Below are 17,974 nucleotides of genomic sequence, written 5' to 3' on the forward strand. Positions count from 1 at the left end.
AAATACCGCAAAATTGCAGAATCTGGAGAGACGCTGAGCCTCGCGATCTACTCGCGCCGCCATCTTGGTCGTATATATTTATATGTATATATTTATGTTTTTTCATCCAGTATCAATTTTAAAAACTATCGATTAATCGGTTATCGGCAAGTGCGGTCCAACCTAAATATCGGTATCGGTAAGATCCACTATCGGTCGACCTCTAATCATAAGTGGATGACTCTAAATACAGGTGTGAACCGGGTCTAAACGTTTTGATTTTTGATGTAAATTACACAAGCGTATATATATATATATATATATATATATATATATATATATATATATATATATATATATATATATATATATATATATATATATATATATATATATATTATTTTTATAAATCACGACAGCCACCATTTAAATGTTTATATTTCAAAAAACAAATTTGAGTAGAAATATGATTATGTAATTGTGAAGTTAATATTATAACTTTATTATTATAAAAAAAAATCAGTGAGTGTAAAATAGTGTTTGTATACAAATTAGTTAATTTTTACCTTCAATATTATAGCTATACAACTGACTCCCATAGTTTACAGCATAAGTTAAGAGATTAAATAGAGAGTGATTGAGATGCAACATTGTTAACATTAATGTTTTTCTTGTATTTAGCCCACGGGTATTCCTTACTAATTGGTCACACTCATACTCATTGGTGGTCAAATGTACACTCATGCAATCATTTTTAATCAAATGTTTCTCAAACAATAAATACAAATTAATAAAATGTTTTAGAAGTTTTGGGGCCCTTTAGAAGTTCTGACATGCTCTGACATTTGTGCTTTTTTCAGTTGCTTATAAACATATTAAATTAAAAGCGTCATTACACTGTATTCAGCACAAACTGGGCTACCATAATATGTGAGCAACATGTATGTACATTGCACATTAGAGCTGCAACTAACGATTCTTTTTTCTGTCGACTAATATAACGATTTTTTTTATTTTTTATTAGTTGACTAATCTAACGATTATTTTTCCAGATTAATCTGATGATTCTTTTTTACTGATTATTGTATTTCAAAGAGGGTAGTGAATTTGTATAATATTTTAACATGAAATCAATGAATGATGACAATATTAATTGTATTTCAGGAAGGGTAGTGTACTTAAGCCATTTTATAATGAAATATATGAACACAAGAATCTTTTTAAACATTATGTATAATGATACTATTCATCATAAAATGTATACAGAGTAGGCCTAATTAGGAAAAGTTGTTTACTATATTAGTTGAGTATGATTTACTTATTGATTTGTGTCAATAGTAAACGAAAATGCACTTGTATTTATCTGCAAAAGGTTCACATACAGGAGCTTTCAGCATAGTTTTCATGTATAACTAGTCGTCTATTTTGAATATATAGCCTACATGTGCATAAACAACGACTAAAGCTGCCAGAAGTTTTTGCCCACACTTCAAAGACACATTTAAATGATTAAAACTAGAGGCATTTCTTAACTTTAATGTTACTTTAATCATGTAAACTACCTATATACAGCATTTTATTATGCATATGTCTTTGGGACAGAGGGGAACCCGGTTGCATTTGCAGCAGATATATGCTGCCCATCATAAATAAAAGCACGAGACGTACTGGGGTCGGAGAAGAACAACGGAAAATGTGACCGAATGGGTAATATTCGTCGGTATTTGCAATACACACGCCACGGTTCAGCTGCGCAAGACGAACACTGGCAGTGTGAAAGCCCAACGTGCGCGCGTGGCTCCCGCTCTCCACGTGCACAGCTTCTGCTCTGCCATCCGTGCAGTGTGAAACAGGCGTTACAGAGCGAACAAAGCACTGTTTTATTCGGCTTCTGTTTAAAGTACTCCCACACTTTTGAATGTCGCGGTCTGGCTTTATATGATAAATGATCATTTTCACTATGCCCGGGAGCAGAAGCCGCCATTATTCTAGATCTTCTGTTCTATTCTAGAACGTAAATAATGTGACGCCGACGCGTCGACGCATTTCACGCATATCGACGTATTTTCGTAGCCGACGTCATCGATGACGTCGACGCGTCGCTGCAGCCCTATTGCACATGCTTGTATTTTTGAGAGAATAATGTTTATGTTAATGTAAAATACAAAGTAAGTCACTGAATTAAGCACACAAAACACACAATAGATGTGTGTCCACAATACTTTTGACTAATGGGTGTTGTTGCCTAGCGTTTTTGCTTCAAACTGATGTGAGAATCATTGTGCCTACTTATTCACATAAAAATATATTGATTTAAATTTTGTAAGACACTTTTTATTTACAAAGGCCGTATGCAAAGGGGTGTGAATGATCATGAATAATGATGTGATTTACACCTGAGGAGACAATGGAACCCATAATGAGCTGCATAATGAAAAAGCCTTTGAGTCAGGTATGTGACTTAGGGGGCTAAGCAACAGGACAAAACAAATATTTTGTTGTAGTTTATTTAGAATATAGTTAACAATATAAAATGAGAGCCAAATGCACATTACAAAGGCCAAAACTGTCCAAAACAGGTCAAAGAAATCTTGTCTAAACAGTCTTACGTCTATGACATTTTATGTTGCAGCAGGATTCATATTTAAACCATCTTTTTGCGGTTTAATATTCACAGAAACTAAAAGAATAAACTTGCCTCACAATATTTGTTTTCGATTTGACTTACATTATTTAAAACCTGAAATTTCAACGTTTCTTTAGACATACGGCTCATGTTTGTCTGACAAGTATTCACTAAGTTACAGTTCATTTTCTGAAGACTATCAGATTGGACCTCATTGACTGAGAAACTTAAAGGGTTACTTCAGTGATTTAGCATTAAGCTTTGTATTTAAACTGGGTAATTTATGTAGTAGAAATTAGGGCCCATATATATCGCCCAGCCCTAGTAGAAATGTGAAATTATTTTTGAATTTGGTGCCTTCTAGACTGTGAAAAGACAGAACATTTATTTTTGTCTCATGGGGATGAAAGACAACAACTCCCAGAATGCACTTGCTTCACTGCCCACCGCGGCTCCACCCCAACGTCGGTTTCATTTTTATAGTAATACAATCATTTCGTTCAGCTAGAGAATAAACACTACAATTAAAAACTGAATGTGTCTTTTCAATAACGTGTGGTGAGTCGAACGAAAGTCACGAGACAAACGCAGGAGGAGCAGGAGTCAGATTTCATTCATCACGAGAGCACAGAGCTGAGGTAAGCACGGCAGTCATTTACAGAGCGTGTCCAGCCTGGCGCGTTCTCTGATCGCATATGGAAGCTAAACTTTCATAGGAATTCATTGAAAAGTTGAAACACTCACTTTCTCCGTTATGAATGCCAGAGACCGAGCCGAGCGCATTTACATTCTGTGAGTGAGATGAATTCGCTCCCCTATGAGTGGGTTGAAAACATGCGGAACATCTCCCTCTACTGGCTGTAGTCTTTAGGCTCTGGCCTAAATGATAATATTTGCGTCATCGGAGGATTTTTTCCAGAAATAAAACTGCATAATTCTCTCGTCTCAGGGGGATATGAGGGGGGAAAGTACCATAATTCGAATATACTACCTCGTTTCCACTGATACAAAGATTAATGCTAAATCACTGAAGTAACCCTTTAACAGATTATAATGATGTATAACACTTGCCTGAATGAAGATGATGAGTCTCTTTGGCACTGATAAGAAAGAGAAAAAAAAAATTGAGGCGGTCACACCAGCGTGATCTTCGACCTCACTCTGAAGCAGTCTGGATCTCTTCCCTTACCATCCCTTCCTAACATTTGTCTCGTTTTTATTCATTGGCGAAAATGACAGTATATTTTCGTCATAGTTTTTGTCATTCATATATATATATACACACACTATATATCAGGGCTGTACAGTGCGACATATATGTTGCACGTGCTACAAAAAAAAATCGGTCTGTGCGATGAATATATTTACCCCAGTAGCACGCGTGCGATACAGTTTAGCATGTGAGAGAGAGCTCGTTTGAGTGAAGGGAGAATTTGTTTTGTGCTCGTGTGAGGTTAATCTAGGGCCGCACGATTGACTGAAATCAAACCAAAATCGAGATTTGTCTTTGTGAAATTATGAAAAATCGCTTAAATTTTTAAATAAATAAATAAATAAATAAATATATGTGTAGATGAAGCGCAGCACTGTTCAGGGCGATCGGTTCGCAATAAATGCTGCTCTATCTCTGCATGCACTGTGAGATGGAGTCATTGGCATTTTAGTTCGAAAAGGGGCACGGTTTGCATGAAAAATTGCTAATGTAAAAGCTGTCAATCGCGGCCTTGGTGCGCACCGGGGTACCCGAGACTATCTGAAGGAGGTGGCACTCGAACTGTCCCGCGATTCACGTGAAACGGACTCGGGTGCGCATTTGTTCAGGAAGAACCATAACCTGCATATGTGTTTTAGCATATTACAATGTATTTAGTTCAGTAAAACACATGTAAGGGATGATGGTGTTGATGATTTACCTTGGATACTATAGTGTATTCGCGCATATATGTGCAATCAGGGCAACAAATTAACTTCATGCGACGCACATACAGTAAACCCAAGAGTCGTTTACTCAGCTGCGCATAATAGCACCAAATTAATAAAAACACAATATATTTACTGCAGTGTTTTCTATCATCCGACGAGCACATTTTTGATGACGTAAGATGAATAAATGCACCAGGGTTCGATAGAATCAAGTTGAGTGTGAAACCAGAACAGCGCTGCGGGGGGCGCCGGGAACAATCACGTTTGGACATGAGCACAGCAAACGCGCACAGTGTTAAAGCCCCCTTAATGTGCATTAGAAAAAGCAACAACCTCTTTACAAACTTGTAATGAGAAGCGTTTACAAACCTGTTGTCCAATAAAAGAGAACATTTAATCGAGTGTTTGAAATAACCTATTTTTGTAATCTGACAGGCTTCACAACACAGAATGAAATTATATTATTTTATAATATTCTGTAGTACAGTGATAGATTCGCGGTGTAGAGACGTGTACAGTACTTTTTTCTTTCTCAGTGAATACATAAGATAAAATAGGACAAAAATTAAGACATTACAGTAGGGCTGTACGATTAATCGAAAAATAACCGAAACCGACATTCAGAACCTCTAACCGACGTATTTTCCCCATGCCGGTTATTTCGGTTTTCACGTGACTCCGCCCCGTCAGTCACATCAAGTGAAGTTTGAAGGCACACAGAGAGATGCAGGAGCAGTTATCTGTGTTTATAGATGCCCAGAATCACTATAGTAACTGCATGTTTTTCACAGTTTATACAGGTCAGTTAATTGCTGTTCTTATAGCCTACGCTCTGACACAGACGGCGCGCGCAAGCCCCGAAGCCGCTTTCACTTTCGTCCTCATAAAGTTTGCGTTCAAAGGCTTGCCAGTTTCAACATTTTAAGCGATTGTGCACTATTCAAAAACAACAATACGGAAAACTTATCCGTTCAGTGCTCAGCTGTTTTTTTTGTGACACAGAGAGCCGAGCCTTGGGCGTCTCTGACAACGCGCGTGCGCCCTGAAGGCAGATCTTTCACCTGCGTCCTCACAAAGCTTTGTCATTTGTATGTGGTTTAAGCCCTGCCAGTTTGAACATTAAAGCGAGTTTCGACCATCAGATGTGTATTATGTTGAACTAATGCCTGATATATTGTAACACACAAACACTCGCACATCACGTGAAGATTGCGCGCAGAGGAGAAGCAGAAACGCAGTGTCAACGCCATCCTGTGACTAAAGTAAAGTCACTAAAGTAGCTTAGAAACTCAACCGTTATAGGCATACATTTTAATACCTTTGCAGTAAGTACAAACCACAGCTTCATAATATGAGCTATAATAGAGATGGTATGAGTAATTCAAACACACAATCACGCTCTCATTAATGCATTCAAATAAATGTAATATAGGCCTACTGTGTTTATCTGTATCTGATGTACAACAAACAGAAATCTGCCCATAGACAATAACTGCTGAAAGTGAACCGTTTCCTCAAAGTATTTTAAAATCACAAAGAAATTAACTTTTTTATTAGAAAAAAAAATTCCACCTTCAATAGTATAAAATATTTACAGTACAAACCTTTTCAGTGAACTTACTCAAAAACCTTATGAGGGCAAAAAAAAATATTTAAAAAAAATTAATAATCAAAATAATCATTCATTAATCGTAATCGAAGTCAAATGTTCAATTAATCGAGGTTTTTATTTTTGGTCAAATCGTTACAGCCCTAGCCAATATATAATTTTTTTGCAATCAAGTCAATCAGCTGTCAATCATGTTTAACACACTTTTTGCTGCAAATCCCTTTAATCTGCTTTGATTCCCATCCACCCTCCCAAACCAGCCAGCACCAAAGGACTGTCTGAAAGCTCTGCTCTTGACAGTGCAAGATCGCAGATCTATGCTGCATGATATGAACGATCACACTCAAAAAACAAACTGGATCAGCCTTTGTTCCTGTGTCTAGCTGTCAGAAACTTGACTTTGTGTCGCATTGAAAGTTGATTGCAAACAAACACAGTGAAATTCATGTACAGATGATGTGTAATGAAATTTATTGAAGATACTTGGAAATCTTGTTCAGGGGTTGCAAACGCGTTGAGAGATGACGGGTTTAATCTGCTATCATTTGAAAAAACGTTCAAATACACAATATTTAGGCCAAGCTAATTTTTTTTACGCTAAAAGCCCTGAACATATCTGCTCTTACAGTGAGAAACTGATTGATATATATTTAGGCTACGTCTACATTAATCCGGATACATTTGAAAATGACGTTTTCATTTAAAAAACGCTCCCTGTCCACACTAGCGTTTTCAAGCATTTTCCAAAAGTTGCTCATCCACATTGAAACATCACCTTACTGCACATGCGTAAAACATACTTAAAGCCGTAGTATGAAGGCCCTACCCACACTCCTACAGAATCGGTCAGTACCGTTTACTACAGAGCAGCTCATTATGTTGGTGTGAAATAAAGTTATGGAAATGCAGAAATTAAAGTTAAAGCTCCAATCTCGCAAAAATCTCGCAAAAAATCTGTTGGTTGCTCAGTGACTACTTTGCTTAGAGAATCTGTCAATCTCAGCTGTCAATCATGATGTCACACCCCTGTTTTTATAGCATCAAATAACTAACTAAAAACTTAATAAAAAACAAACAAACACTTGAACTTACATTAGCGTGATAAAAATAAAAATATAATAAATACTTAAAATGAGAGAAACCATCTTCGGAAAAATTATTTGAAGTATTATTTGATTGTTTAGTGTGTCTCACGTCCCATTAGATTAAATAGAGAGGGCGGGTTTATGTCCTATACGGTCCTATACTCTTGAAGGACCAGTACCACATCCTCTTGTACTATTTGAAGAATCCATCTTCCAGAATCTGGCATTACGTTCATTTTTAGACTATTTCCGCAAAACGGACTTCAGGATAGGAGATGGACAAAAAATGAATCCCCAAAACGTACTGCCAGATTCTGGAAGATGAATTCTTCAAACAGTGGTACAAGAGGATGTGGTGCTGGTCCTTCAAGAGTCACTCTCAACCTATCTGTCTATAAAGCCTATAAAAAAAAAAAAATTGTTCTGTATTCACAACACTTCAGATTGTGATTCTTATGAAGTGGGGGTTATTTTTTAGGATTCTTTAACTTAAGTCTCTGACTTTTGACACCTTTTGGAGACTCCAGGTAGGTTGCAGTTCTGGAAAATGGTGGCGCTGGAGACTAAAGGGTTCCTGATGGTTTCACACTTAATTCTTCACCTTAATTCTTTTTTTTTTTTTTTGGTTGCAGTTAACATGCGTCTTTTCTTCACCATCTGTTTTTGTCTGACCCTGCTGACCCAATGAGCATTTCACTGTCCAATGGTCATGCCTTACCTGCAATTTCTAGTATTGCATTAGTATTGCATCCTTCTCGTCGGCATTTCATATTTTTTGGCTTCTCAGTCTGAGTTAAATCTCTTTTTTTTGGCTCATTTTATCTGTAAAAGAAAACGTGCCTAATAATTCAGCACAACTGAATATAAGGTGTTTTTCCACATACAGCCTTCATGAACAATTATATATCACTTATAAATGATTAAATACTAAATTAATAGTAGTTATTAAGATTAATGTGGTTTGGAATTGGTAAAATGTGCCTGAAGAGAAAAAAATAATTAACAGAAAATCAATGTGCCTAATAATTCTGCACGCAGTGTATTTCTATGCTCAGAACGATCTCGCGACCAAACCAGCTGAGAAACATTTCTGTAGAGAACACCCTCTCACTGGGACTCCAAGGTAGCATTTATCCAACCTGGCTAAATGGGGAAACTGGCTTTCTTTGCCCTTCCACCATGCAACTTGAGCAATCGATCACAAAGTCACGTGACATGCACTTGGAAGACACAAGTTAGAGTATAATTAGTAAATAATATTATTATAATAAAATTTAGTAAAATACAGCTCTTATTAGTTGTTAAAAAGTGTAGTAATTACTATTTAATCAAATATCAAGGAAGAAAAAAATTGTTCTGTGGCATAAGTGAGAGCTGGGCTGGGGCAGCAGGAGGCGGGCACGTTCGGTTCGACATGAGTATCGCGGTTCGTACTATGGTGTATCGCGGATATTCGGTTCGAATATCGTTACACCCCTACTTTTCAGGACTTGTGCGGCACGCTTGGTTTACACACAGCACAAGAATGCTTGATTTCAACCTGGAATTTAAATTTACAAAAAAAAAAAAAAGACAAAAACAAATTACAAGCAGAAGCACAAATAAATACAATAAAATATAAATACAAATTAAATAAAGAGTGCTTTAAGATTTTCAAGTCTAACAGTATTCAGGTACAGGAATACTACAGAAATTGAATAAATCGAATGTTTCATTGTATAAATTAAATACAGATGAATTCTTCTCGCTATCTTTTGTTGTTTGATTAACATTATTAAATACACAGACAACAGCAGGTATATTAGGCTTCTGTCACTTTAAGAGCTAATGCATGGTTTCAACATGATACACACTTGTTTACGTTCACTTAAGACATCACCGACTGTGTTTATGCGAGTACTCGCCAAGAAGGCATTTTAACATAATTTTCGGACCGAAAAAGCGCTCAGTTTGGTACTCGAAAGCCGTTTTAGAAAACCATCTCTCAGAGAGCGCATGAGTACTATTGTGAATGCTTTAAAATCGTTGAATGCTAAAATTGCCCACTGACAAGTCATGCATATGATAAAATTTAGTAACGATGCAACACTGGCACAATTAGACAAGTGAACATTCTGTCCCGAAACGCGTGCGAAAGTCTAGTTTCGCAGCATGCAGCTGGCTTACAGACGATGTGGTGATGTGAAGCCATGTGCGCATTTTGAAAGAGAAAGACAAGACAGGGTAGTGCTGAATCACGGTCTCACAGAAAGTTTTCAAATGACTGATTTGATTTGATAATTTGTGTGGATTAATTTGCTCATTCAACCAACAAGCCCACCTTATAAGTGTGAAACCTGCAGGAATGAGTAAAAGTTCATAAGATGATACCAAGAGAGCAGACACAATAAAGGTCTCACGCTATTCTTCTGGCACGATCATTTTATTAGCAAAATATCCCACCACTCAGTGTTGCGTCCAGGTTGCAATCAAAATAGCATGGTCTAAAACGCAATTGTTTTGCCACAGGACAGCAACTGCAAGTACATTTTCACATTTCTTTTTGCAACACTATGAAAGTATATAACAATGCCGGTATAACCATAGATATCTATGGGTATTTGTACCCATAGATATCTATGGTTATACCGGCATTGTTATATACTTTCATAGTGTTGCAAAAAGAAAAAGTTCCTTTTGTACAGCATGTTCATCGTGCACACATCGTTTTCAGTCCACACTACAATGCGAAAATGGGAGAGCATTTTCAAAAAGCTCCCTCTTTGTTGACAAGAACGGCGTCTTAAATGTGGACGGAAGGCCAAAACAGTAAGAAAAATATGCATTTTCAAACGAAAACGTGGACAAAGCCTTACTCGATCATGATTTAATCGTCTGTCAACAAGAAACAGAAAAACTACGACAGGTCAAAGCAGACTGTTAGAGGACAAAGGCAGCACATTTGATTTCAAATAGCCCTTCCGTCAGCAGTGGTCAACCGTGGTTGTAAATTATTCACAGAGGCATCTGCATCTTGGGCAACAGTGGCTGCAACCTGCCTATGTCATGGAAGTCCAGTTGGCGAGGATCAAAATACACTGCGAAGCAACACAAGGTCACGCTATCAATCACACATTAGCGCTTTGGGCAAACTAAAAAAATGGGAAGAATCAAATTATAATGTGTTTGTATCATCAAGATTGCATGGATCAATACAGAATAACTTTAAACAAAAGACTTTCCATTTTTAAACCTCTCTTCCAGCGCACGGAAAGTCTATTCTTCTTTTGTAGCCCATCCGACCTTCTGTTTGAAAATTAGTGATGTGACTTTACTTAACGGGGTGAATGAGTATTGTTTTATAATGGTGCGACAAACTGCACAGCACACAGGTTCATACAGACATTTGATACTGGGACGAAAACATCCATCTGACTGGCATTAAAGAAACATGGTGCAGCCGAGAACACTGATTACATCTGGGTGAAGATACTTTACTGAGATAAACCAACTAAGGAAGACTAAGGTCAAGTACAGTAAGGAAGTTGTGACACCTACTTATTTTGCACGTTTATTTCCTAATGCAACAAGAATGCACACGAGTAAACCAGTAAATCAGGATATTTGATCAGCTACGAAAAAAAAAAAGAGGAAAACTTGAACCACAAATTGTACTGTAAAATAAGCGATCAAATTTATTAATAATAATAATAATAGTAATAAGTTATTATTATTTTAAAGAACAGCAGTAAAATTACAGTACTACTATTCATGCATGTCTTAATTTCTTGGCTTTCAAATGTTAAAACATAGGGCTTTTGGTGGAAAAACAACAGGTAGAACTAAAGCTTCTGATTTGTTGAAAACTGATTTGGATACAATTTAGGAAGATGGCTGGCGGATGCTATATTTTGAAATGCATGCTATAAGCAACCCATGCACTGACTGCACTTGCAGAAATGTAGTTTGTGAGGAGCAGCATTTACTGTGAACCGGGCCGCTGAAAACACCATCAACTTCTGAGCATCAATTCTCCCTCGGGATTTCCAGACAATCAGATAACAGATCATACACAATATAAATGCACTAAAACACATACAATACACAGATCTAATCAGTTGCAGTTCGTAAATAAATAGTGAAATGACCCCCGGTTAACAATTTAACCCAAAAGCGTAATAGACTTAGGGCTTCAAATATGCAATGATGTGAAATTCATTTGTTTAACCCTTTAGATCTGCTTTCACGTTTTGGCTGGCGCTGAGCCAGAGACAGACTCACACTCAGCGCTCGTCATTTATCACAACTAGAACTGCACGATTAATTGTTAAAGATCCCGAACTCATTCCTAAATGACAACGATTCACCTGTGTCTAATTAAACCTGTGACAATAATCACACAGGAACATTCAAATCTGCGTTGGCGCTGCCCCAGAGAGAGCAGTGATCATGTTTAGGTATTAAACAGCTTCACAAACCGTCTTTTCAACCACACAGTACCATTATTTCTGTGTTATAAATATTCATAGGATCACAGAAGAACTGCAGGGCTCGGCTCAATGCTAAGAATTTTTTCTACTGGCCCGGTCGCATTCACCCACAGATCCACCGGTGCTGCAGTGGGTGCAAGCTGCGAGGCGCACGGCTCAAACATGCTCTCTGCACTTGGTTACTAAGCATTTCAAGTCCTTTTTGGTTGTTTGGAATATCTGATGGATGAACTCACACCTCGATTGGACTCATTTGTTTAACAACACACTGTTAACTGTGATAAAACTTCCCAATGTTAAAGACATCGCCATTTTTTATAATGTTGCCGAATAAAATGCGCAGGCTCATATTAAGCAGAGCTGCAATACTAGCCATTTGCACCTATCGCATGTTATAAATCAATTAACATGATAATTATAACGGGGTTTAAATGACAAAACACATTCACTTGCACATATTTGAGAATCTGAATATATCAAAGAGTTAATCCAAATGAACATGTACTAGAAAGACTAAATTAGCACATTATTCCAGAAATGACAAGACCATTTAAATAAAAAGAAGAGAGCAACCAATAGTTTGTGACTATTTCCTTCTGCACCTTCATTACAAACAATAGCCTTGTACTAGTACGTTCACTCATCACATACGTAGAAAAAAAGAACTAAGCAAATGAGATGAAGGTGAACAGACTTTTTTTAGTCTCACAACAAAAACCAGCCACTGTATAATCCAAATGCACATTTATCAATTTGCCCATCAGCAACCCTGTTGTGGCTGTACAAAAGAGGATTTCTGGAGTAAATATATGTTATCCACAACAGAGAACGATCTTTGTTTTGGGGATTTGTTTGAGAAGTTGTGTCGCTGTACAATGACTCCAGTTAAGCTGTCCGGTGTTATGCAAGGGAAATAAATGTAACCCCTTCATACCCACAACAGCTGTGCTGACAGATTACAGTGAATAAGACAGTTGAAGAGGAACCACCCTTACTTCCATTCTGCACTCCAGTCGGTATGTAGTCTAGAACAGTAGCACAACCACAAGCGCACATAACGCTGTGCATAAATGTGTCATTTTAATGCATCCTGCCAAATGTGGATGCATTCTGGAAGGCACACAAACTTTTTTTTCTTTGCTTTAAATGTTAATCTCGCAAGGCACTCAATTCCATCAAAGCTCTCATGAAAAACAGCTGACCACGGCATTTATAATAGCTGGTAAATATTTAGAAGAAAAACAGAAGCTACTAAACAAAGTTTGGATGTTCAACTAAGAAGATTGCGGTCAACATTATAACAAAATAAAGCACATTACTTTACACTTCTGGTATGTTATCATTAGGGTTGGGTAGCGAACTCTTTACTTTTGAGGGCACCGACCGAATTACGTCGGTACTATCGAGTACCGATTCACATTAAATCAATCGGTGACAAATTTTGGTACCTGAGAAGGCATTTTGTGATATAGACTAGTGTCTGTGAATATTAAACCACAAAAAGACTATTTAAATACGAATTCTGCATGTCCTGCGTGTCTCTGTGTGAATGAATTAATTGCGCAAATGCGTAGATGCATTTACCACACACACTGAAGCGCACGTTACGGTCACGTATTTCCATCTCTGCCACCTGAGGACATGAATGCATAAACATCATCTTCAGATCCGCTCTGAGAGACACTTCATGAGCATTTTACCGTTTAATTTGAGAAAAACTCATATCATAAACACAGAAAATAAAAAGTTTCAAAATAAAAGTTTGGTTTAACTTGACAAATATAGTAATGTTGTACAGTAGAATTCGGATACGTCTCAATGTAATAATAATACTAACACTAATGTAATAATAATAAATTATCAAAACGTTCTTTAAGCAATAATCACTTTTTTTTATAAATATTACAGTAAACAAACATCAAAGACAATGGCAGACAGCAAACAAGGCAGCTCTTGCATAATGTATATAACTTCTATAAATGACTTACAGTTTCTTTACGGTTATTGAGGTAAATATCCCTAAAGCGCAGAGAAAAAAAAACGTACCGTTGGGTACCGTCCCCGTATTTCAGGTACCGGTTAAAATGTGAACGGTACCCAAACCTAGTTATCATCCATTAGGTCTGAGGGACTGTGACCACCACTCACAAAGTTAAAACTGTTATCATCATTATTATTGCTGTTATCAGTAATAACAACATTTTTTTATCTTATAACAACTTTCAGGTTGTAGGTTTATTACAACTTCGACGTAATAGGTTTACCAGTGGCTTTATACTTCATGTACCAGCATGAATGCATTAAGTGTGTTTGCTAACTGCTACTGCTGCTGTCTACAAAATGTAACTCCATGCCAAATCTCAAGTGTGGATTTCTAATGCATCAATACAAGCTTCAAGCGTAAGCTTTTCCCACTAATGCTTTGATTTCAACCAGAGCACATAGTTCAATCTGATCGCACATAAAATTTTTAGACTAGAAATTGAAAGTCATAAATAAATAAAAACGCAAGTTATCCTATCAAACGAACATAAAACAATCTGTTTGAAAACAATAGCAAATAATACAGAATAAAACATATCTATATTAGAAACACACGGTTTCTGCCATTCTGCATTGATAAATCTATTAAATAAATTCACAAATTCCTCTTTAAGCTTTCCGTTTCTCGGTTTGCTTTTGGTCAGATGTTGCCAGTTGTGATTTATTTTAAGAGTCGTGGCATTTAAGGCACAATTTACATTTGGCTGGACAGTGGACAAGCGCTCAGACTTGATTCTCTCAGCAGGCATAAACTCATGCCTGGGCAAAACTTCTGTGAAAGCTTACATGCAGCACACAAAATCAATTATTTCTGGTATCTGATTCTGAACAGTAACAAGCATGGTCCAAATACAGACAAAACACCCAGTAACACCCTGAAGTAACTCTAATAGGCAGTCAGTTGTGTAACACAAGTATACGACACAAATCCATAAACACGATTCAAACAACAATCAGGTGAAAGGTTCCTCATATCACTGCAAGCAGGTCTATAATAATTTATATATGCTCGTCCCATTAGTTTACACCGATTCCTCTGAGAGAGAATGTGCAATGTGACCCATAAGATATGGTTTCTTATGTTACCCAGATGCTCCTGAATACATCTGCCTTTAGACCGATATAAATACAGAAGCGATGCGCTCAAATATAACATTTTATCGATTAATTGTCTCTGTAGCCAAAAGAGTGCAGGGCTGTGTGGGCAAGTGCGATCCAGGATGAGGGATGTAGTTGGGAACACATTGTACAGTACTTAAGCATTTTTCAATAAAAGCTAAATTCAAACTTTGATCACAGTCTGTATAAAAACATCCCCTGTTTGCCTGGCTATTGCTTAAATATTCCTGAATAAATATAATCATAAAAATGCACATAATGCTCATGTAACTTCAGCCATATCTTATCTAATGCACTCACATGCAAATATGACCTTTGGCCTAGCCGGCCTCATCAAATGATTTTTTTTCCACTCATGTACTAAATGTAACTGTCCTTATCCATGAATAATTAAAAAATAAGAGCTACCAGTAGAGGGGGTTTACATGCAACATATAAAACATGCATTCATGCACGAGCAGCAGCAGCCAGCACAATGATATTGGTCAATATTATATGAACATACAGTAGTTCAATAAACCACTAGTGTGTTTTCTAAACTCAACTGAACAGGTCTTCATGTTGGAAACTTGTCAGACCAGTCACTGAGAAAATAAGCTGCACAATCCTGGCAGTAAACGCTGCTCCTTTATGGTGCATGCTCAGATTATATTCAGATGGTGTTATGTAGCTATTTTACGAGAAACCAGTGAATTCGATCTCAATGCGGAGTAACACGAGACACAGCCTCCGGTGGCACATACATACACAGAAAGAAAAAAACATGTCATGATACAAAAGAACACTCTGTATATGCATATTGCATTTAAAGGGGTCACAACATATAATACCCACCTGAGGAGCAGGAGATGAGGAACACTCCAAACGCCAGCTTTGTTGCAGGTCCCATTTTTCAATCTTCTGTCTTGTCCTACAAAATCCAAGAGTCTCTGCATTCAAGTTTCCCCTCGAACTACTGATCAGCAGTCAGTGAAACACATCCATGTCACCGAGTCAGTGATATATGGCAGTGCACAAATCCAATGGCAGTTTATAGTCCTCAGATTTAGCGACTGGGAAACGGCATCAAAGTGTCCACTAGTGATAGTTGATTCAAAGCAGACGAGCTTTTAGAAATAAAGTGATATATGGCTGTCTATGTAGCGTTCCTGAAAACCCATATCAATAACGAGGAAATTCCAACGCGTACGAATACTATCTGTACAATGTTGCCCTGTCGCGCGCTCAGAATAAACGAGCCCGTTCAATAAGATCTTTCAGTAAATGGGCCATCTCCCATTTCCAGTGAACAGAACTGGACAACCTATGCATAGAACCCGCCATAAAATATATATATGAAATATTGTTATTAATGCAAAGGAACTAATATTTCAAGCAGAGCAATGCCTCTAAATCACACCCACCTGAAAAGTCTATGGCAGAACACTAAATGCAAGCACATTTACGGGGATAAAAATGGAATTAACATCCCTAAACGATATTTCCACATCACGCTTACTTCGCTTATGTTTTCTTTTAAAATATAATATATGTAGCACAAATGATCATAGATAAAGAGAAATAAATGGGGTCACGCGCACGATTCAGCGCACGCGCGAGCTCAAGTTGACAGTGAAGGACTTAAATATGGCCAAACGCGCTATATCCACATTCCCTTCGGGTGTTAATGACTCAAACCTGCAATTACCAACCTCACAAAGCTTTTCCAGAACTGCCAAGGTAGGTAGTTAAAACAAACAGTCGTTTTAAACTAAGACATGTCGACGGCTGAATAAAGCTTAGCATGTACAGCCTCTGAAATAACTTCATCAGCCCCGTCGGGAATATGACGCCAACAATGAGACGGAATTGTCAGATAACGTCACTAAATGCAATCCTTCAAAATGTATTTTCCCGGTGTTCGCAGTCGGTTGACTTTTAGAGCGGTCGGAACTCAATTTATCGCGATTTCGCTCTCCGTTGCTGTCAGTCACCGTTGGCTTACTGTATTCAAGATGGACGCCCGGGCGGATTGTTTTTGTTTTTTTCTGTCCTCCACTGCCTTTACCCGCCCATTCTTACGTAGGCTCAGCACCGTACCGATTGACAAGCATTTTACCCAATCAGAATCACATATGTAAATAATTGAAACCAACCATAGTGCTGGGTTCACATAAACCCAGCCCTCTCTATGAGGGGTTTGTATGTGGCAGTAGAGTGACAAAGGTAGGCAGTAAAATATTCACTGTATGTTAATAGTAGTGTAGGATACCTGTGATGTAACATCCTCTAATTTATTAAAAGGTCAATTCAAATGCAGAATTGTCTTTCATTTTATGTTGCACTATATTGGGAAGACGGGGCTAGTTCTCACATGGGGAAGTTGTCACCAGTTGTATATCTTAATAACTATAGCCCACGCTTTTGAGTGAGAATTCCAGTGACAGAAGTGTGTATTTTCTCTATGCACAGAACCCAGCATATAATATATGTAAAAATGCTGTTATTAATGCAAAGGAACTAATATTTCAAGCAGAGCAATGCCTCCAAATCACTCCCACCTGAAAAGGCAGTAGAAAAAGCACTTAATGCAGTACACTAAATGCATGCACATTTATGGGATAAACATTATGGGAACACTTTATTTCTATAATTCACTTTAGACATTCTACAAGCGATAAGTAACTTTGCAACATGTCAACTAGCAGTCATTATAGTCTGTTGAGGGACCATTAAAATAAAGTGTTTATGAAGATATTAAGGAGACAGTCTCTAAGTAACTTTGCAAGTACATGCAAATTATTCTTCTAACCAAAACAGTCTACTTGTACTCGGAGAGTTCGTTGACAATGACATGTTTTTATTTATTTATTTATTTTTAGATAGATTTAAACATAGTCATAAATTGCATTACTAATTACAGAAGTGTTACTTAGTCCGTGTTCAAGAACTGCTAGTGATCTGGAATAGATTAATAATACGCTATAGTTCTTGAAGATTGTCTTTTTTTTTTTACTCCGAACATGGTTATAAAATACATGATAATTACTAAAGTATTATCTAGTCACTCTGCAGTGAAACAATTGCTCATGTCTCAGATACACGTTAATGCTGTGATTGGTGATCAAATGATCATTCTTTA

General features: G+C 37.3%; 1 protein-coding gene across 2 annotated transcripts in view; it reads right to left on the reverse strand.

Moving 5' to 3' along the window:
• Positions 1 to 16,886, reverse strand: part of acvr2aa (activin A receptor type 2Aa) — a 61,823-nt gene extending 44,937 nt beyond the window's left edge. Inside the window, exon 1 of one of the 2 annotated variants that reach the window (XM_079820841.1) lies at positions 15,688 to 16,886. In XM_079820841.1, the coding sequence (XP_079676967.1) occupies positions 15,688 to 15,742 (55 nt within the window). In that variant the 5' untranslated portion in view covers positions 15,743 to 16,886. The remainder of the gene's footprint in view (positions 1 to 15,687) is intronic. The other variant, XM_079820840.1, reaches the window with a different exon arrangement.
• Between the last annotated feature and the right edge of the window lie 1,088 nt (positions 16,887 to 17,974).

The sequence above is a fragment of the Gobio gobio genome, assembly GCF_949357685.1.
Source record: "Gobio gobio genome assembly, chromosome: 7".
Classification (NCBI taxonomy): domain Eukaryota; kingdom Metazoa; phylum Chordata; class Actinopteri; order Cypriniformes; family Gobionidae; genus Gobio; species Gobio gobio.